General features: G+C 40.6%; 1 protein-coding gene across 1 annotated transcript in view; it reads right to left on the reverse strand.

Annotated features, from left to right (window-relative positions):
* Positions 1-23,103, reverse strand: part of DUSP22 (dual specificity phosphatase 22) — a 44,975-nt gene that overhangs the window by 11,545 nt on the left and 10,327 nt on the right. Inside the window, exons 3-4 of the mRNA XM_049823970.1 lie at positions 18,699-18,781; positions 2,322-2,371 (exon numbers count right to left, since the gene is read on the reverse strand). Of these exons, the coding sequence (XP_049679927.1) occupies positions 2,322-2,371; positions 18,699-18,781 (133 nt within the window). The remainder of the gene's footprint in view (positions 1-2,321; positions 2,372-18,698; positions 18,782-23,103) is intronic.

Below are 23,103 nucleotides of genomic sequence, written 5' to 3' on the forward strand. Positions count from 1 at the left end.
GCAAGCTTTTGAGACACTTAAGTGAACACCCACATATTAACAGGGGAATCCCTGCTGTATTTCCCTGGCAATTCATTCCTCTGAGGAAGGGAGCTCCACTAAACAAGCTTACTAGGAGTAAATGTGCATTACAGACATAAGAAACCAGAAGTTTCCCTCAAAAAAACGGAGCTGAAGTGAATTAAGAGCTCACAGTCCCAAAATTCCATGGGTAAAGGCTTTCAGCTGGACCTTATCAACCTGCCAGCAGTTGCAAAGTAGCAGCAAAGCTTCTGACAAACTTGCTGTTGGGGGAGACAGACAAGACAGCAGTGTGTATCTGGTCAGTTGAGCCTGTCAACCATTGCTAAGAAAACGCAAGGACCTGCAATACAGGATGCTGCTGGTTTTCCCCCTGACACCACCAGAATCCCTCTTTCGCAAGAAGGGGGTAGATACACAAAGATGTTGCAGAGGGACCAATTCCCTTTCCTGTTCCCCAGCTATCCCCACCTCGGCAGAGGGCACAGGCAGTACAGTTAACTGCTCCTGGATAAAACTCTGTCAAATCCTCACAGACTGAACAAAGACAGCTTGCTCTTGCTGTCAGATGATTGTATGGGCAAAGCAAGCAACATTGCTGTTTGCAAGCATCATGGTTTGATTTTACTTGAGGTCTGGACTGTGTAAAGTAGAAAAGAAAAATCGGTTACTCATCAAGTTTTATTTTAAGTGATAAAACGTATCAGTATTAGAAGTAATGACGTTTGCTTGCAACCACCTGATACCAAAGCAAGTATTTTAGATGCCTGCAGTGTAACAGAAACAATACTCATGCAAATATTCTATCTTCTTACTGAAGCTTTAAGAGCTTTGGTACTGCGCCAGACAGCTCAAGCACCAGAGGTGATTTTTCATCAAGCATAACTCCTTGATGTTTAACAGTGAGGGAAGGGCTGAATTGTACATTGATTAACATTCAACACAAATGCCATCCTTTCTATTTCCATTCCCAATTGATCCAGATCTCTATTAACAAAGGAAGCAGATTTGCAAAACGTTTTCAGAAATGCCGCAGATCTCAGAATACCAACAAACAATTAATATGACAACATATGAATGTTTTCCTCTAATCTCATTTTTTCGTTGTTCCCCAAAGGATTTTTTTTACTTTTCTTTTTTTTTTTTTATTATTATTTCTTCAAGTATTAAGGCCACAAAAGTTGCCCATGACAAAGGCAGCTAGCTCTGCCTTCTCATTATAGACCTGTCTTGAAATTGGGGCAGGGGGGCAGTGGGGGTTTTTTTCCCCTTCCCCTAAAATCAGGACAGAAATGCAGAATGAAAAGGCAAATCACCACACAAATGCTACGCTGGAATCTTTCTAGGGTACGAGAAACACATACTCTAAAAATATCCCCTGAAAGCATGAGCCAGAATATTGCTGTGATGTGAGAGAAAAGCAGTGCTGCATTTCCTTCCGTACCTACCAGGCCTCTTTCAACTACTTGTTTCTCTACAAAACTTGGTAGCAGGATGTGGCCGAAACCCCCCTCACCTCTCCCCAACATAAACAGTGAGCTCTAGAAGAAAGAGTTGGTCACCATCCAAGTTCTCTTACAAAACCTGTTTTGATTTCTCTCTGGAATCAAGACTTGCTATGCTCAATGGTTCAAAACATTAAAACCAAGGGCAAATCAATCAGCGTTTCATGAATGTTAGCAGAGATGAGAAAGAGCGAGGCTGGGACACCCTAGTTTCACTACATATATCCTCAAGGCAAGAGTCACTGCAGGGCAGAAACTCCCCACTGTGCCAGCCTACTACTAAGAGCAGCAGGGCCTTCTGAGACAGGTTGAAGAAGTCTGGAACAGACAGTTACAGGGGTAGTTTGCACACCCGACTTTATGTTGAAGGCCCACTGTGAGGATTTCATTTCAACTCTTGACGCACCAGGCTTCATACCTCTTTCAAATATTTTCTTTTTGTTAATGGCTAGAGATAGCGCTAACAAAAAGGAACAGCTAAGCAAAAAGATTTACAAAAACAATGGCTAGAATAAACTGGGACTAAATCAGGAACAGACTCACTAAGGAATTCCTGAAGTTTAAGGCCACAAATGAAGAGTGTTTACATACTGACCCTCCTACAAACCCTTACACACAAAAAGCAGGGTCTGAACCAAAGCAGCTAAAGTGTTACTGTGTTTTCTTAATGGATTAAAACCCACATTTGTATAATGCTTGTGAGAGATCAGAATCAGATCTTTAAGACTGTAAAACAGGCATCAAGCTACTGTGGGATTTCTGGGGTTCTGTGATTTATTTTTAAAGAAAACTTACAAGTTCTGCGAGGGTGAGTCAGCAGCAGGAATGCACAGATACTTCACTCCCTGTGTAAAGAAACAAAAAGGAATGAGAATAAAATATCCAAGTTAAATACATTTATCTACCACCACACAAGTCCTGCTCTAGGGTGGTGCAGTTTTATTGACTTTGAGGAAGGCACACCATTACTCAGACAAGGAGAGATCATCTCTATGCAGCCAGATTTTAAAACACTGTTTTCACATCTGTTTTGCTGCTAAGACACCAGCACATAGCTTAGTCATGCTTATCCCAAGGCCCAATAGTGAGCTTTTTAAAATAGAAGCATCTTTACTAAAAAGGTGTAAACCTCTTTTTCAAAATCTCATTCTTCTTACATTTCTAGTAAAACTAAGTTGCATCTTCTGCCCTTCCCTTTCTCTGAACAGATGCTACAACCTAAAATTGTGAAAAGCAATTTCTTTTGATCCCATGCAATCATTTTTCTTTACCTAGTTGCTAAAACAAAAAAAAAAAAAAATGCATTTCAGAGAAGAAACATGTTTGTGGTATGGGTTTTGTTTTTTATTTTGGGGAAACTTCAAGAAAAACAACTGTAAAACTCATACTTTTTCTTCCACAAAGTTAGCCTCATTTTCTTAGTCAGCTATCATAATAAGTTACAAGATCAGTTAGGGAAGTTAGATAACGACTTCTGATGCATTAAGAATGTTACTGGGTATATTTAAAACAACACTATAATCATACACTACTGCTTTGCATTGTCAACGCTCATTTTAACTGTCATTTTATTTTCAAAGCTTGTTTTGCTCCTATGACTGTTAAGAAAAAGAACTCTTCTGAAAGCATATTTAGCTAACTTCTCAAATAGGACTTCCAAGAATATAGGTTGCAACTCAGACACACAAAAACTATATAATTCACTAGAAGTCTTTCAACTTATGTCAGATGCAGCCTTCTGAATTTTTCAGATGTACTTGTAAAGATAAGGATTCACAGCAAAAGGTCCACCATAAAATGCACCTTGGTTTATCTTTCTGTAACAATGCAAACCCCTGTAATAATCCTGCACATTCAACAACGCATATGGGAAGTCACACACTTATCTATAAAAGATCCTTTGCCAACAAGGTGGAACACAACACGCATCTACCAGGCATTTCATTTGTTAGCTGGGATGGCAGGGGGAATTTTCATTGCTCAGCTGTGATGGCTACCTGAGGCAGCATCTTCTCCAACACCACCTTTGCTTTGCTGGCTCAGAAACCCCTCTTTATTTCCCCTACACAGGCTTTATTTCACTTGCCATCTCACGCCAAAGAGCAATCCCTTTTAGAAGGGGTCCTGACCCCTGGCACCACGATACACCATCCTGCTAATCCTCTGCAAGACGCAGGAACTTCACCGCTATGTCGGAAAGGACGTGGTGATACCTCACCCCCATCTCTTCACCACCACTTTTTCTCAGCCCCTTCAGCCAGTGTCTTCTTCGCAGCCACACAGATTTGAGAGCCTGCCCTGTCCCCACCATGCTTTACCGGACTTCCTCGCTTTGACAGGCCATCCCCAGCACGCCACAACCAGAGGAGAGTCGCTTCTATCTGTGGCCTTCTGGATCGGGGATGGCAGAGTCAGCAGGGAAGGCTCTGCAGACAGTGCTAAGCACGGAGATAGAGACGTGGCAGTGACTGACGCAGGAGAAGGCACCATCGGGACAACACCAAGCCAGTGACAGCACGTGGCAGTTTGCGTTGAGAGCTGCACGGCAAAATGCAGCCGAGAGGAGAGGGTGTAAGAACGAAGTCAGTTTGCAAACCAAAGCAGCTTGCTGCCGGAGGCAATGGCATCACCGAATAACAGTCCCTCCTGCCTCGCATCAGAAGGGATGCCGGCTGCGGGAAACCGGGATGGCTCCACAGCCATAAGCTGATCCACAACAGCTTGCACAAATACCTTCATTTAGAAAGACGATGTAGCAGTAATACATATATATTGATGGGCTGCTAAGCCAAGGACGATAATTACACTGTGACAGATTAATTACAGTAATAAGCATCTTGCGTGACGCATTTGAGAGGTTTATCTCAGACACTAGTGTCACTTCAAGTGAGTCACTCCAGTAGAACGAGGGCCTGTGACCTGAAAGTAAATTTACATGTTGATGCTTTCCCCCACACCTCTAGGCAACTCCATGCCACTAACTCTGCACCACCATGGGAAAAAACGGGAAGAAAAATCGAAGGCAGGAGATGGGTTAACTCCAGAGCGCACTATAGGCCAGAAGGTTCACTCCTCCGGCACGCACTGATGCAAGTTGTTCTACAGATTTAGAAGCTATGGCACATGCTGAGTGCTTTTCACAGGCTGAGTGCAGAGGGGCTTTCAGATCGTGTTCACTTTAAAAGCAGAAGTAGCACCAGCACAAGTTTAAGACCCACAATGTTCTTTTTTTGTCATGGCTGGCTAGTTCCCACTACCGCAAGCAAGCATGAAACTAGACCGCACACGGTACTGAATGGCTCATCCAGAGCCTGATCCTGGAGGTCTTCAGCACTTAAAACTTCCAGCGAAGCGCACAGCACACGTTTCACTACTGTGCTCGCAAGTGCTCACCATCAGCCTATTAGCCTTATTAGTACCGCTTCTCAGACAGGAGATGGTTAAAGTTATTGGAATTTGGTATTCTGACCGATGCGTGTCACTTTTATGGTGTTTTTGGAAGGCTGTGGTGATGGACTCCTCCCTGTGAGGAAATAATCACACACTCAACTCAGAAATAGTTATAGGTGGGATTTCAAAAGTACTGTGCAGTGACCCAACCTGACTCCCACAAAAATCAACAGTGAAACTCTCAGTGACTTCGACCCAAACACAGTTTGGCCAGAGTTGGTAACTCCTAAGGATCCCACGCTGCCATCAAGTTTTGCTTCTCTTGGTTGAAATAACGATACCAATAGGATAAAATACCATTCATTGTAATTGGATTCCTGAAATATACCACCACCGCAAGATTGTATGGAGCAGGTCTTCATAAATGAGATTCGGTATTTTCTATGTAGACATTCATCTGTTGATTGCTGGAATTAGCTTCTCCTCACATATGCTGGATAGACGTTCTTTTTTAAACACACTGGCAATAGGAAGATACTTAATTACTGAACCCTGCTGTCTGTGACTTTTTAAAAAAAAACTACCCAGGATCATAATATTATTTGTATACTTGTGCCCCAAGACACTGCTGTCCTTCCTGTGCGCATACCCTGCAGATAACATCTAAGAACTGTCCCAAAGGGACCTTTCAAAGCAGAACAGTTTATGCCAACCGAACAATACCTACAACATTTTAGATGGGGTACTAGCCTGCAAGAAAGATCAAGACATCACTATTTTATTACCTAGCAGTTTGCTTGCCATTCTGAAACTGCAAAGCATAAGATATAAGAAACAGCGACTAAAACAGAGTAAGCTAAATCAAAAGACTGTTGAAGAGTCAAACAGACCAGCTCCTAGTGATAATTTCAACAGGCTCCAAATCAGTACCTAGTCTGCAGTTTCATTCAATAAACCTGAATCTGGTTGCAGATACAATATCCAAAGTTGAACCAAAATTACATATTGATAAAGATGGGAAGACAAATATAAATTTCATGTCAACCACATGGAAGCCTTCATTTTATTTATTAATTTATTTTTAAATTAACTCTGTTTTGTTCCCTGGGAATGACAATTCTCTAAAAATTATTCAGTGGAGGAAGAACAGAACAACTCAAAACAGGTATTGTACCACTTCACCTACATACACTAAATTAGGTGCCACAGAATAACTACTCACCCCCAAACATGGTACTTGTTCAAAGCAAAGAGAAAAGCTTGCAATTATAAAAACTGATGAAAAGAGAAATATTATTGTAAATCCTACATGAAGTAATACATCCACTTTATTTATTGAATACTGCTGCTAGTACATTGTCATTCAAACATTTCTTCAGCTGACAGCTGTCAGTTGTGTCTTATGTCTCCAAACAAGCTTTTTCCCAGACTACCCACTTAGAAGAAAAAAAGAAAAAAAAATCAATCCAACCTTTTTAATTAAACAGAAGTTATGTATGTTCTATACTTATGAAATGTATTCAAACCCAAGCTTCTAGGTCAATGAGATGCTGAACAGAGCTTTCTTCTGCTCATCTCAATTGACTACTACTTTCCACTTCTTACCGTTAAATCATTGCTCACTTTCCTTTCTCCATCAATCACCTTTACCACCAAACAACCCTACCCTCCAACACACACGCTTCTCTAAACTTTTTCCTTATTATTCACGATGATCCTAACTGATGCCCTCATCAAATAAAAGCAGCACTCCTATTTCTTTTGGTGTATTTAACCTGTTAAGATTACCCTAAAAAAAAAAAATTCAGTAAAATAAAATTTAATTTACTTTTCTGTTTTCTGTTTCAGCAGACAGAGTAACCACCAAAACTAGATTTCTGTCTCTCTTAGGCCCTGAAACTAAATGCTACAGTTAAACCGATACAGTGAGAGCTAACAAAACTAGAGCAAGTATTCCGATTTCAAGATTGTCAAAGTTGAAACAAGCGAGAGTTAAGTAAAATTTCTAAAATTCACTGTTATTTGAGAAACAACAACACTTGCACAATTTCATCACAGATTCTAGAACTAAGTCAGTTCTGCTGCAGTGAATATTGAGGTATTAAAACCAAAAAGGTTGAGGTGCACCCATATATATGCAGAGGTTTTACACTACAGTTAATAAGGTATTCATGGAATTGTAGTAATTTTCAAATTTCTAATTATTTTAGAGGTTGATCTACTAAGATTGGAAACTGAACAGTTATCTCACACTTGGAAAATCAGTAAAGACTACAGAACAACACTTTCCTAATATTGTTAGCTTTTAAAAAAGATAATTAAATCTTTGTTATTAAATCCAGTATTTCATGAAGCACTCAGGAAATGTAACAGTCCAGTTTAAGGAACACTGTTTCTATTCTACTTACCTATAATCTATTTTAAAAACTCCAGCTTCATTTTAACTAAACTTGTCAAAACTGGCATTTGGGTTTTTTTAGTAGAACATGTAGAATTTTGCAGTAGCAAAATGACACATCTACAAGTGCTACATGTCAGATAATGGGTCAGTGACTGAGAATAGGATCTCTAAAGAGCGCGCACAAGTTTAATCGCGCAATACCAAGAATAATTTCAACTCCAAACAGGGTAAGGTGCAAAAAGTACTGTGAGACAAATGCAGCACCTATATGCACATTTGCTTCTTTGTAATGAACAAAAATGTTCTGAAGTCACCAAGAATGACGCTCAGTTTGATTACACCCTATATCATACTAATATACAATTTATCTTCGAAAGAAAACTGTCCAGCAAGTTTTATATAAAACCAAGTACTCTAGCAAAACAGTAGGCATGAGAATAAGAGGAAGGAGTAAAAATGGTACTCATTATTTCATGTTTAGTGGTTTTTCCAAGTAATGTTTTTTTACAGATGTTCTTCAGAACATTGTCCCTGCCACTGCTGTATATACAACATTTCTGAGGTTCTAGTTAGCACTGGAAACCTGAATCTAGAACTTCAGATGTTAAAAAGGCGAGGAGAGGGGGAAAGAACCTCATATTACAAAATTTCTATTCTCCAAGGGCAGGGGGTGGGGAGAAGGGGTTGTAAAAAAAAAAAACCAAAACCCCAAAAGTTTAAAAAAAGCAGGATTGTATTTTTGGCATTAAGCCTCTCTATTTAAATTTATGTAAAGACACCATCAACGACTTCCAAGAAATTTTTTTTAAACCTAAACCCCTAAACTTAAATTTGTGAACCCAGATGCAAATAGAAAACCTCCAGCACCTGGCAAGTTCTTTCAGGTTAGTCAAAAACCATGTGTTAATTTGAGTCGTCACATCAACAGATGAGGGCAGGAGGACTTATTTTTGTTTAGGGGCATTTCAGTAAAAAAGCTAAAGTGGGAAACAGCCAGCACAAAGCTTCCTCAAGCCAAACCAACACAAGGTTATCAAGGGTTTTGTCCAGTAAAGCACCAAACTGAACCTGCTAAACTGAAAACCGTTCAACCGTTTGTTTGTCCTTTCAGTTACTTTCTGTAGCAATCACCATTGGTGCTGATTTTATTAATGACTCATAGAAAATACATTTGTGTTTCGGCAAAAAACAACCACTAATTGACTTTAGTGAACAACACACTCGAGTTTGGTTTTGAAAAATATTATAAATGAAATTGAAATTACATGAAGAATATGAACAACAAAGCGGGATGCTCCTGCAATTAAATTTATACATTTGGTTTGTGTCATCTTGAATAATACAATAGTTTTTACAAGTCATGGGGTTTTTTGCAATGTTTGTTCATGGTTTTCTTAGGAAGTAGTCTCAGTGATACTTTTGAAAAGTCCTTATCATTAAGGCTGGAATGTGTCAATCACAAATATAAAGTGTCCTGTCAAAGCCCTCCTTCCCCATCTCTCCTATCACCCTTTCTAAAATTCTAAGAGGGAAACGTTGAAGAGTTAAGGATTGATTTTACTTCACTTGCACAAAGAGCTGCATATATGATTTCCAATTCTAACCCTGAATTCCAGTTCTAACCTGGCTCATCTGAAGGGATGCAAAGTGGGAGAAAACTCTTAATGAGTTTATACTAAATGGTGGTTTATCTCCTTTAGGACACACCAAGAATATTTGCAGGACTACATACTTCAGCTGAGAGGAAGGACCTTGTTAGTCTGCCTTGACCAGAGAGCTATTCAAGCCCCCAGGCACGTCAGGGCACATCTAACATCTGGGCACTACCTATCACACTTGGTCCATGAACCCTGAAGGGGGTCTCCGCGTACTACAATAAAACATATACCCCACCTGCCTCTTTCTTTCAGGGGATGCTGGAACACGATCACTACACCTCTGGAATATGCTCACATTACGAGCGTGGATTAACACACTCTCCACATCATCTCCTCTGCACAGAGCAGGTCAGAGCGTCTACTCTGTTCTGGTCAACACCGTATCCAAGCAATGAGAAACACCAGGCGTTTACTGGTCCAAACATCTCTTGTGCAAACAGCTCACCATTGCAGTCCTCATCCTCTCCTCCCTGACATCTGCCACTACAGGAACGTGCTTGCCCTGACACAGCTGGTACGTGCTGAGCAATTCAAACAGTGAACTAAATTACTGCATCACCACTGCAGCCCCTGCCAAGGGTACCTCATGAGGAAGGCCCGGCCTGACACACTGTAAAAGCTGCTTTGCGGAAATCTCTTGGCTTCTTAGTGGGTTACCCATGTCATTTTTTTGGAAAATTTGTCAGAGCTCCCAACTTCACAAGCAGAGCCAATCCCAGATATGGCATTACTTCAAACTGGAGAAAATTGTCTGGTGCCGCTACACCTGAAAGGAAAATGGTAGCTATTTTGCTCAGCGTGGTCTTTGGAAACATGTCATGAGGGGGAACCCTTACCATGAAAAGGCAGTAAAATATCGTAGAAGAAAGTTAAGTTTTTTATTAGAAGTGCTTGTATACTTACTCTTGACGGCAGCACAAAGGCTGAAAATTGACAGCTTCCAACACTGGCGATATAAGAGCTTAGGGCTATAGATGGAAATGCAACAGTCTAAACTGACTAAATTATTAATTTGCAGAGCTGATCTTTATACAACAGCAATGACCTTCTGATATGGTATTAGCAACTCTGATTTTGAAGGCTCTCTTGGCTTCTCCCTCTTTAATAGTTCCCATATGTCTTTGGGCTGGATACCAAAGACAGCAGAGCCTGCGCAGAGAACACGTTGCCCAGCCATACCCGGCAGGGACTTCTCTCATCATGTCATCAAGATGCATTTTTCATATATGAATGGCCTCCTACGGCCCAAGATTTCTGTATGCTATCCAACATCATAACATGGTTTTAATAGACTGGCGGTTCTCACTAGCTGAGCAGTACCTGTCCAGAATCAGCATATGCTTTTCAAAAAAAAAAAAAAAGGTAGAGCTGCTTGGTTTCCCAATATTACCCTATTTAGGTTTTTCATGTTGAGCACTGATATGCTCTTGAGTCCAGACCAATGCGTTCTGGACGGGTGTCTGTGAGCACTAAGGCAGCCTTCAGCACTTCCAGAGTTATCACCTGCAGGTGCTGGGGGCATGACATGGGAATTTTTTCTTTTGTTTTAACACGGGGTAATCCCCATTATACACACACACACAAAAAATGAAGTCAGTCGAGAACATGCAACCATGAGAGAAACAAAGAAGTTTCCACAAACTGGTGATGGAAAGAAAGAATTAGAAAACTAAAAGGAGATGAGGCTATTCCCCTTCAAATCTTCAGTAAAAGTTCCCCCATAGTAAACCTCATCACATTAAGTGCTAACAGCAGATACAATAGGTTTCTATAGCAAAACCACTATCCACAAACTATGCTAAGCAGATTATTTGAATCATGCCAGAGCTGCCAGTTCAGCTCCTCTATAGCTTAGTTTGCTTTCCTTTTCTAAAAAACTGCAAATGTATAGTCTAAAGATCATCTGTAAACATGCAAGACTATCATGCCCAGCTAAAACTGCATTAACATTTACAACATCTAGCCAGGCTTAAAAAATATGAAATGAAATTCCAGATCTTAATGCAAGCTGATATGAATGCATTATCTATACTAGGTCTGCAGGCTACGACCATTTGATCTTAGTAACATTTCTCAGGTTTTGATAGGTATTCAGTCATGTAGCTCTTCACTTTCCTCCAAAGGTCTGGATTTACCAGCCAGTCATACACTTTTTTCTTTTAACTCATAAACTTGATCCAGCACTTCCTCTTGTGATTTCTCCAACTGCAACTTTCTCATCCTTAACACCATATAAACAAGTACATCACAGCATTCAGCAGAGAAAACTGGTGCAGAGAAGTTATGCAGCTTCTTCATAGCATCCTTATTTTGCTACAACTTCTATTCCTCACACGTACTGGTTCTATTCCAGTTACAGCATCTTTTTTTGCCTGTATTCTATTAATGCATTTGACTGTTTACTCACAGAGTATGAAAGATTGTCATAAAAGATCAGCACAGATTTTTTCAACTGTGCTCTTCCCATTCAGTTCAGCTTCTTAGACACTGGAAAATATCTAAAATTCTTTATAAGATGACCTGGCCTGTGAAGTTGTTTTATTTTCAAAGATATCGTTCATTTAAGTTGTGCTGGCACAAGCTAACAGAATAGATAAGAAAGATGCTTAGTTCAGTCAGCAATTAGGTCTTCTCTACATCCCCCACCCTTCCATCCACCTACCATATCAACACTTACTTAGGTAGTCATCAATTCAGGAAAAAGGGGAGGAAAGCCACTGCTCTGGAGATAGCATGTACCAAATTAAGATGATATTGTTAATGGCATCAGAATACAAAGAAAAAATAACAAATAACTGTCCTCTGCAGGTGTTCTGGTTGACTATGCAGAATGGGGGGAGGGGGGACGGGACCATAACCTATAAAACTAGTATTTTAAGAAACTTAGAGAAAGAGAAAAGCAATATTTCATAGGCATTACAGAGGATTTTTCTCAGCAACCAGAAGACATTGCAACATTCAAAAAAATTCCATACAGTGCCTTAAGATCACTCTTTAAGGAAGAAATCCCACAAACAGTAGGACTTGAAACAGAACCATCTGGTACCTGAGTATCACAAGGACACAGATAGGCTATTCATATGAAATTGAGATGGCTAAAACTTAGACAGCTTTGTACTGAGCACAGAGAGATGACAATACCCCACAACCCAAAAAATTGTGCATGTTTTGTTGGGATTTCATTTACTTATGCTTCATCCAAATTACTTTAATTGAAACTATCACATATACTGATATACTCTTTCCTCATCTGAAAAAAACAACACACTAAGAATAAAAACAAAACAAATATTCTGTAGCAACAGAAAACAAAGAAAGAAAACTGACATGCATATAGAAGCAGCACACATGAAAAAGCCTACTCTTAATGCAATTTGTCATAAACAGAGTGAAAAATGGAAAGCTTTTGTGGCAGAGAACAGTACAGGAACACCCAGGTAAACTCTTCCGTTGATATAGGATCTACATTACTGTGATCGTTCGGATGTCTCCAAGATAAGTGCAGCATACAGAGCTTCCTGCAATGAAGCAGTGGTCAGTCTGACAATGATAATGCTATAAATTAATGCCAAAGGACTCCACAACCACAGGTGACTGGTAACAGGATTCATACATTTACTAGATCAAACTTCTGGTGCAGGTCAAGAGCAACAGCAAAATTACTCGTAACTGACAAATGTGTTGTGGACTGTGTGAAAGAAGCTGGTAGTTTCAGTCCATTTCCTGATTGATGGACAGGTGTCTACAATGCACACAACAGTCACCACAACTAGCTCCTCAAAGTGTCTCAGAAGGACTAAGGACTGTGAAATGCTCTGGCTGTGAAGTTCAAAGCTCAAAGATCTCTGTAACCCAGCCTTACCTGAACCAACTTCCACACAAAAAGAGCACACAAGAAAATCTACTGTTGCCTCTGGCAATACGATTCAGCAATTACTTACCCTCACGGTTAAAGTCTTGCTTACTTCCAGTCTGAATCCAAGTGATGTCATTTGCCAGCCACGCATATCCTGCTATTCTCCGAGGCGAGTTCTCCACACGGGGGCCTGCGGAATGTCTATCCATCCCTGCCTCTCTTTACAGATAATACCTATCTGGGACAGGGCCTGAGCTGACCAGAAGAACTTCTAGCACCCTTTCCTCCCCCAGGACTCATGCTGTACTCCTTCCTGCATTACACACAGCAATTGCTGCCCAATGCAGCAGAGAAAACATTCTTGCTTTTGCCAGTATTTAAGTGTGTGTGATTGGGGGGACAGCGGGAGGAATGGTAAGAGATGATTAAGGACGCTGCAAGTTCAGCTGCTTGGATGTGACTGTCCACCACAGCACGCACTTTCCAGAACAGGATGCAGCTGTTTTCAAGCAGCTGCACAATCCACATCAACATCCTATTTGATTTGGGCCCACATTCATTTCCATGTAACATCCCCCAGAACAGGGTCAAACACCTGGAAAATCCAGAGAGAAACACTCTCAGCTTCAATGAACCTGCAACCAGATTCTTCTGGCAAGATTAGCAAGATTTGCCTTTACTTACTTCATTTAGATCAACTGGCACAAAATTTGGACTCAAGATCTAAGGCAGTAGAGTAACACCTAGCTGGCATCCTTTGAAGCAACAGAGGGAAGAATTGCTGAGGATTCATTAAGAGTGCTTCCACATTCTCTGTGGGTTCTGACTGACCATACCAGCTTGGTTAGGATATATGGATATCACAACAGTCAGACCTTTGGCCTTTTGGTCTCCAACTTAAAAAGAGAGTTCTACCAAGAGATCATAGAATCACAGAATAGTTTGGGTTGGAAGGGACCTTTAAGGTCATCTAGTCCAACCCCCCCCTGCAACGAGCATCTTCAAGTAGACCAGGTTGCTCAAAGCCCCATCCAACCTGGCCTTAAATGTTTCCAGCGACTGGGGCATCGACCACCTCTCTGGGCACCCTGTTCCAGTGTTTCACCACACTCATCATAAAAAAGTACTTCCTTATATCTAGTCTGAATCTACCGTCTTTTAGTTTAAAACCATTACCCCTTACCCTGTCACAACAGACCCTGCTAAAAAGTTTGTCCCCATCTTTCTTATAAGTCCCAGTTAAGTACTGAAAGGTCGCAATAAGATCTCCCCACTGCCTTCTCTTCTCCAGGTGAACAACCCCAACTCTCTCAGCCTTTCCTCACAGGAGAGGTGTTCCATCCCTCTGATCATTTTTGTGGCCCACCTCTGGACCCGATCCCACAGGTCCACGTCTGTCCTGTGCTGAGGACCCCAGAGCTGGACACAGTACTGCAGGTGGGGTCTCACCAGAGTGGAGCAGAGCAGAGGGGCAGAATCACCTTCTTTTGATGCAGCCCAGGATACAGTTGGCTTTTTGGGCTGTGAGCGCACATTGCTGGGTCATGTCCAGCTTTTCACCCACCAGTACCCCCAAGTCCTTTTCCTCAGGGCTGCTCTCAGTCCCTTCACCCCCTAGCCTGTATTGATACAGGGGATTGCCCAGCCCAGTTGCAAGGACCTTGCACTTGGCCTTGTTGAACCTCACAAAGTTCACACGGGCCCACTTCTGGAGCTTGTACAGGTCCTTCTAAATGGCATCCTGTCCCTCAGGCATGTCAACTACACCACTCAGCTTGGTGTCACCTGTAAAGTTGCAGAGGGTGCACTTGATCCCACTATGTCATTGATGGAGATACTAAACAGTACTGGTTCCAGTACAGACCCCTGAGGGACACCACTCATCACTGAGCTCCAACAGGACATCAAGTCATTGACCACTACCCTCTGGATGCAACCATCCAACCAATTCCTCATCCACCGAACAGTCCACACATCAAATCCATCTCTCTCCAATTTAGAGAGAAGGATGTTGTGGGGGACCATGTCAAAGGCCTTACAGAAGTACAGATAGATGACAACCTGTTGGATAGATCTAACAGGTCACTGCCAGATACACTATTATTTAAAGCACACTGAGATGTGTTTCCCCATCTGCTTTTCAGTGTCTCTCACATTCTGAACAGAGATTTTAAAACCTGAACTAGCTGAGAAATAGATTAGAAAGCAGGTGGCAAGAAACCTAATTATTCTCCTCTGTATATGGCTTTTGTGTGGATTTATAAAACATCTGTGAGTGTTCCATGGGCAGCTGTCCAAAGTGCTCTGGAGGAGCCAATTTGATTCACCAAGGCTATTGCCTCTGTGCCTCTGCAGAACACATATCAGGCTATTGGACACCGCCCTTACTCAGGGGCTGACTTCTGTGCATCTGAAATAACAAACCTTGTTCCATATGGCATGCAGTCCTTTCTCTTGGACGTGCCACCAGTTACCCATAATTTTTTGTGATGGAGTTATAAACCTGCATCTTTAAACTACAAAATGCTTACCTAACCACTTCAGTTCCTGTATAACAATGGTGTACTTTATTGGAACAAGAGCCTTAGGATGCTCTCTAAATATAAATTAATTTCAGGATTGGTTTTATTAGAGGACAAAATTTCCTTGAAATTTTATACAAAAAGAACTACGGAGTGATATTGCAAGATAGTTCAGGCCAGGTTTTGGCAAATTCTTTCCAGAATAAATCACTCAAAGCCTTACAAAACAATTCTGTGTCTTGTACTTAATGCAGGCTGCTAATTTCTAAAGGTATAAAAAGTCTTAGAATCCAATTGATTTTTAAACCCACTTTTCCCTGTTATTCCAGCTTGAAAGTATGCAACAACTTCCTAAGGCCAAACTTTGATTATGAGCCACCCATAAATCACGCATCCATGAGGGTTTGTAAATGATCATTGAGATAATGTCTGAAACCAAATTTCAGTAAGAAAATCTTTTTTTAAGTTATTTCTCAACAGACACACACTATGTAACCTAAACCAATATAATACTTTCTTGTAAAACTCTTCAATCATCTTCCAATAGCTTACCAACTTATGAGGAACTAAAGCAACATATATTCAAATACTGCAGTATATAAAGTACAGATGAAAAGGCACTTTTTAAGAGGTACTGTGAGTATTTTAAACAATCAAGTAAAAATGGTCTGTAACATCACAGAGAGGGGCAATGCCATAACTTACTAGAGTAGAAAATAATTTTACAATCTGTAGCAAGTTGGTGTTCACCACATGCACTGACGTTTGCTTTTATTTCTTGAGTATTGCATTCTTGAGCATGGACAACAAAGCCAGATTGGTCATTTTCATTCTCTACCCACCATTATTAGCTTTAAGTGCTGTATCATAAGTATTACTGCATCAAAACTGTCATTACTGAAACTTCAAAATCTGACAAGCAAGATGCGCATAATTTGTGACCTCTGAGAGCTAAGGTATGCAACTATATTTGTTTGTTCCACAGACAGAAAAAAAAGGCCAAATTGTCTTTGATAACATGTTACTATAATACTACTGAGTTTTTGATGTCCAAAACCACTTACCTTCCATAGCTTGCACAGAAAGCTTTGTTTAATGAAGTATTTGTAGCATTTCCTATAGGTTGACTAAGAAATACTTGAGATACAACAGTTAGCAAAAGACAAATGCAACTACCACAGTCCAAGAAAAGGCAGCTTTTTACGGATGATCAGTGTTCACATAAATACAGACACACAAAACAGGGAGTGTCAGGAAAAAAAAGATTCTCATATTGCTGCAATTCCATGTTTAAAGGTCTGAATGACATCAGATTAATTTCTGAACACAAATGTGAGCCCTCAGTTTCCATGAGTGAAATCTGGGGGAAAAGGGGAAGAGGGAGACACATTGGGAAAGTGTTCCCATTTGACTTCAGTGGACTTGAGAACAAGCCCCAAGCACAATGTGGATACACAAGCTGTAAACAAACCTGGCAAAGATGTAAATAACAAAGGAAGTAACACAACCCAACAGATGTTTTCTAGGCCCTTGGTCCTAAACAGAAGCATTTAGTTGCAAACAAGCACCACAGTAAGACCATGAATGTTAAAGTAATTAATAATCAGCTCAGCTCCCAAACAAATGGAACTTGCAATCCTTCCACTACTTTAAGAGCTGGGGAGAAGTTTTTAACAGTCATTTTCCAGACCATTGGCACATAAAGGAGCATATTGCATATTGACAAAATAGAAGGCACAGTTGGAGAAACATTTCTTTTAGAAACAAGGGTGAATAAGGGAAGTCCATCCTCAACCAGCCACTACTTGTTCCCATGCCACTGTAACATTTGAGACACTATTGTGAACCAGATTGGGAACAGATCTGGGTAAACATAATCTTTCATGTATTTTGTGGGGGTAGCTAGAGGAAGAAATGGTGACTTGGTTATATTTAACCCACAAATGCTCCCAGATCTATTTACCATGCAGCCTCACAAACAGATACACCGCAAGTGAGGTGGTGGTGTGTGGGCTGACAAAACTACCACCACCACAAGAAACACTGGCCTGAGGCTGCAGCTGACCTGTGCCATAATTAGTCTTCCTTCTTTTCTAATCATAATAAAACATAGCAAGCTTCTATCCATTTTAGAGAACAGCACCCTAGAGGAAACATTACATGTCCCTTACTCAGTACAACTGTTTATCTCTTCAACTAAGAGCACTCTTGAAATTCAGTATGTTTCAGACTTCACAAGCATCAGGCACAACAGAAGTCAAATGCACAGTGTAATAGAGTCAACAGCTAAAGCTCTACTTCAGCACACTTCTAAGTTCAAGGTCAATCCTGACTTCACCATTAACTTGATTTTGGTTGTAATCATGACATACTAGTGACACCTTTTATTCAACTTACCTATTGACTTGCCTGGGAGAGGTGGAAATTCTGTAGTTTAAGGACTGAATTCACTAGAGACTTTTTGCATTAAAAGAATGAAAAGCAGAGATTCCCAGCAGCATCTGAGGGGGTAACACCAGCAACTGTCTTACCCACTATTTTGACATATTTCATGAAAAGTGGAATGTAGGGAAGGAACAAATTTAAGGGGACAACAGTCCCAAACATAAATCAAATAGTAGGATTTTAAGGTGTAGCAAAGCCCAGCCAAACTCTCCTCCTGCCAAGGTAAGCTGGTGTAAAGAAGAAAGCACAACAGTCCAACACAGGAGACCTGCAGCCTGGTCCCAGCTCTTTCACTGCTCAAGATGACACAGCAAGTCAAGTCATTTCAGCTCTTCAGATCAGCTTCCCTTCAGTAAACTGGGGATTAATACTTCATGTTAAAGCGTTGGAGACCTACAGATGCTCTGCTCTATTAGATGTATTATATGAGGGAGCACTGGTTCCTCCCACACCCCAAGCCTAAATAAGGCTATTTTACATGGAAAAGGACTGCAAACCTCTTACACAACCATCTGCTATAAAGATTCAAGAAAGGGGCCAAAGTACAAAGGACGGTTGGTAATGGGGAAGGGGGAGAAGGCATGTTGTTGTTTGTGTAATGCTTGAACTCCACACACAGAAGGAAACTTACCTTTACTATTAAATTAATAACACAATCCCATTATTGTGTTGTACTGATTGACACACTAATTGTCTCTTCATTTGTCAGTTTGATTTCTTGTTGTTATAACAGCAGCAACAAAATCTGTGACTGGATACCAAAACTACAGCTGTCAAATATTTCCACAAGAAAATCAGTCTCAAAACGCCAATTGTACAGAACAAGAAATCAACCCCAGGATGACTATAACAGTCATCTGCAAAGTAAGGAGTTAGCATGGAGTCCCCCCCACCTCTTACCTCGAGCATAGGGCGGGCACTGTCATGGATTGAAAGAATGTGCGTAATGTTATTCTTACTCAATTGCTCTACATCTCGGGCATCTGTGATAAAGGGAAAAAAGGAAGAGAATTTCTTTAATCTCTTGAAATAGCCTGCTCCCCTTTCCATTGTGCATGTTGAAAATCACTTATCATTGGTACATTTCTTTTTGAAGCTTCATAAAGTAAAGCAAAACCCCAAACGCAGCTGTTGTAGAACAGCATCATCAGAGTGGGTAACGGGAAGAAACACTTCTAACTCCAAAACAAATTATATACTATATAAAGAACAAGCTTAAGTGACTCAGGAATGTGTTCTTAAGTCAGAAGTTTCATGTATTTTGCATCTGAAATATAAGTCTGTGTATGCCTGTGTGCAGGTGATGGCCATCTGAACAAGCAGTCAGAGCTGTACAAGAAATAGCTTACCTCCTCTCTACCCACAAATGCCCCTTCAGGAGATGTATTTTCACTTGGGAGACAGACCTTGTGATATCCAGGTCTGAGAAGTGAAGTCAACTGTGTCGCCTGAATTGAGGTATTAACGGGCACGTCAAAACGATAACTAGATTCTTACTTCCTTTGGACTACCAGGGAAAAAAATGTGCATTTAGCCAATACACATCATAACTTTAAGTCTGAAGAGAGATCAAGATGATAACAATATCGAACATATGAAAAAGCAAAATGCTACAGCAAGGAAATGCAGTTGTGAAAAGGTGGTTCCTAGACCTGTAACCAAGGGGTTTCAAATATTCAAAACTGGAAAGCAAACTGGGGCGACTGAAAATTTGGTGCTGGGTATTGCGAAAGCATAGGTTTATTTCTATGGGAAAGAAGGTAAAATAGATTATCTGTTATCAGTGAGCAACTTTCCACACACTAAACCATTAGCATGCCAGAAAATTACCTCAGAGAACCACTAATACAGGTAAAAGTTAGTTTGTGTCCATTTACTTTTGACCTTTTCACTTGAGAATGGCACAGCACACCATGGCAATTACAGCAGTGGTTTTGTGATGTGAACACCTGCCTTCCAAATCTGCCCATACAATCTGTTCACATTAGCCTGGTTGCACACAAAAAAAGAGCACTGACCACAAAGGTTTCAAACCGGCTCTCTCTAGGTACAAAAATAACAATAGCATCACCTGTACATTCTTTATGTACGTGCAAGAGTTCAATTAGCATCTCTTGCTTCATCTTATTCCACTCTACTATATAAAGTTTCAATGCCTTTTCTACATACAAAGAGGAACTGGACATTTAATTATACTGGCCCATAGACAAGATCCACATGAGCACAGTAAAAAGCAGTAAAATTTAAACTTAATCAAATTATGAAAGCTTCTCTAAGGCTAATCAAATGGAAAGAAGAGTCAAAAATGCATTGATTTCACTTGCTACTGGTCAAGCCTGTACGATCAACACAGATGCTTAATCCTTCAGGAGAGAATTAACATTAATTCAGTCTGAAACAGAATTAAGTTCTAGCTTCACAGACCAATTAAAATTTCCTAAAAAGTTCAGCGTGAGCATTTCAAAGAAGAAACACAAGTGTTTGCCAGGAGAGGTCTTCTAATCCACCTGACCTTCAGATTTTTTAACAGTTTATAGGACAGCCTTGATTCCTCAGAGAACACCTAAGCAGGCAAGGGTTTAGAAACCCAGAAGCCAGCCTAAGCGTCCCTAAAAATTACTGCTTTCTGTTCGCCAAAGGCTAAGGGCAGATTTCAGAGTCTGCTGACTGGAACTCACGGTGTTAATGCATACCTAGCATGTCGAGACCCCAATCTCTAATTATCAATGTGACCTACATGGTAAGAAATGGCTTGCAACACAAGGCAAACAGCTTTAAAAGAAGATATGATCCAAATTAAATGTTGACTGCTTTGAACCAGTCTGAAAGGCCTAATGGACACAGTACAACTCAAAAGGACTGAAAGATTGTAGTTCTTCAGTTAACCAAAGACTTAGGCTAAAAGAATTTTAACAAACCAAAACTACAGCAAGACAGTGAGATTTCAGGTAATCCTAGAAACAAGCTGGAAATGGCTATCCCAGACCTACATCCCAAGGTAACCAGAAGGTCCTCAATATATTTAGGAAACAACCATTCAGATCACAAAAGTAGAGGAGAAAAAGCTTCCCAGCCAATGACTGTATTATCTGGATCTAAACTTTAAACGGTTTACAAAGGGGAAATTCCCCTGGCACCTGCCGTAAGTCTCTACAGACACTACAAAGCTATTTAAACAGCAGTATAAATGAGATATCCCGTCACTCACGGTCTCATACCATAAATTACAAAAAAAAAAATTAAGGGGTGATGTAAAGGACCACCAAAAGCCAGAAGAATCACCATTACCACAGCAATTCTAACTTCTTTACTGTAGCACAGTGCTGTACATCCACATGCAGGCTCACGTTTTGAAATCACAGAATAAAAAAAACATTTCCAAATTTAAAGATGAAAGAAACCTATCGGAGTCCATCTTGTGCATCCCTAAAGGGTCCCTCAACTGTAGTATTATTCTTCACAGTAGGTTACCCAATATTCTGTTTCATACAGCTGATTGCTTCTCAGCTGATGTGGATTTCTGAATAAAGCCTTTAGGAAACTCTCCTCACAAAAAAGCACACAATTCACACTGGGAAAGTCTACCTCTCTCCTTCCCATGCCCATATTTAGCTTCTTTTCCCTCAACTTCATTCTATGACTCCTAGCTTAACCTCCACTCATACACAGAGAGCTGCAAACAATCGCAAAAGCAATGGCAAAGTCATCAAAATGGGACCGGGGAGAAGGTATGTCAGAATTTGTTTCCCTGCAGCTCTGGGAAGCCTTACTGTGTAGCTGGGGAGCAAATCACCTAGCATGCTGTGCTTCCATGCCCCACATGCAAAAGGGAGACAATACTGCTCCAACCACTCTGATTAAGACACATCAATGACTGAAGGACTCCAATGCTAGGGTGATGAAGTCTTAAACGTACATCCAACCATTCTCTCTTACTTTAGTATTTTAGTACCTCCATAGAGAGACAAGGTGAGGAATAACTATTTCTCCCTTTGTAGAGTTAGATGGGAAGAAACAGCTGTGGAATCTTTTCCACCTCTACTGCTAACAACAAAATACAAAAGCATCCTGCCAGGAAAAGGGCAAAAAAAGCATTACAGCAATATGGGCCTGATCTACAACATTTAACTGCAATTCACTTGTGAATTTAGAAGATTAAGTATCTCCACAAAATAAGTGAAACTAGTTTATTTTTATTTTGCCACCTTTCCTCCCATTCGCCAGCTATGCCAAATTAAAGGCAACCTCCCTTCTTCCTCCTCCAAAGCCCACATTTCTGACTTTGTTGTTCGTCTGAAAAGACAGACATGCTCCTATAACAGAGTAATCTAGTATTAAGTTTTCAGTATAAAATTTTAGGTTATGTATACAAAAACAGGGTTAAGTGCTTAGAGAAGGCAAGTCAGCCCAGTACGTGCAACAGTATTAAGTCTCAATCTGCAGACATATAGAGACTACAGTTTCATCATCACCATATTTTTTTTTTTTTTTTTAAATAAAGCAACTTTTTGCCTAAGCTTTATTTTCTGCTTGGAGAGAACTGGAGATAGACACCTGAAGGAGAACCTCCTCTCCAGTGGTTGAGAGCACTAAGAACTATTACCAAGAATGATTTTCCATCAGGAGAGCTTTGTTCCAGAGTCCAGTGATCTGCACTTACAGAGACACACACACACACAGAAACTAAGCACATGAACAAAACCTGCACATCTCCTGTCCCCACTTCACACTATGTTCTAATCAATAGTTTGTCCCAGCCTCTAAGAAGGACCTTTTCAGGGAGCGAGAAAGCTGTGGAAAAGGATCCAAGTACTCTGTTTAGTGAGAGTACCTATAAAATGTCTTCCTTCAAAAGACAAACCTGACAAAGGGAACGGTATCTTCACCATCTCCTGTTTCCAGTACCTGAAATAAAGCCTTAGGAAAGGGAAGCAGCTGATAACAGGAATTAATTGGATCTAGAAACACAGCAGAATCACTTGGTGGGCACTGCCTTTTTATACGCTTAGTAACAGGAAGGGCAGAAACTTTCCCAAGACTCTCCAGCTCATCCACAGCAATACTGGACTCTTTGGGGGGAATTAAACCTCACATTGTGGCTTTCCCCTTCAAATCAAAAAGCCCCCAAATATTCCATTGGAAAAACTTGAATCTTCCAAATATGACTACAAGCAAGGAAGGACACAAGTTCTCTAATATTCAAGGTAGAAACACTCTTGAGTCTCTGGTGCTCGCTACTGCTACACCTTTCCGTTTGGAACTGAACAAGCACCCATTTAGAACCTCCTATCAGAAGAAATGGTAT

Source organism: Accipiter gentilis, chromosome 20 (assembly GCF_929443795.1).
Source record: "Accipiter gentilis chromosome 20, bAccGen1.1, whole genome shotgun sequence".
Lineage (NCBI taxonomy): Eukaryota > Metazoa > Chordata > Aves > Accipitriformes > Accipitridae > Astur > Astur gentilis.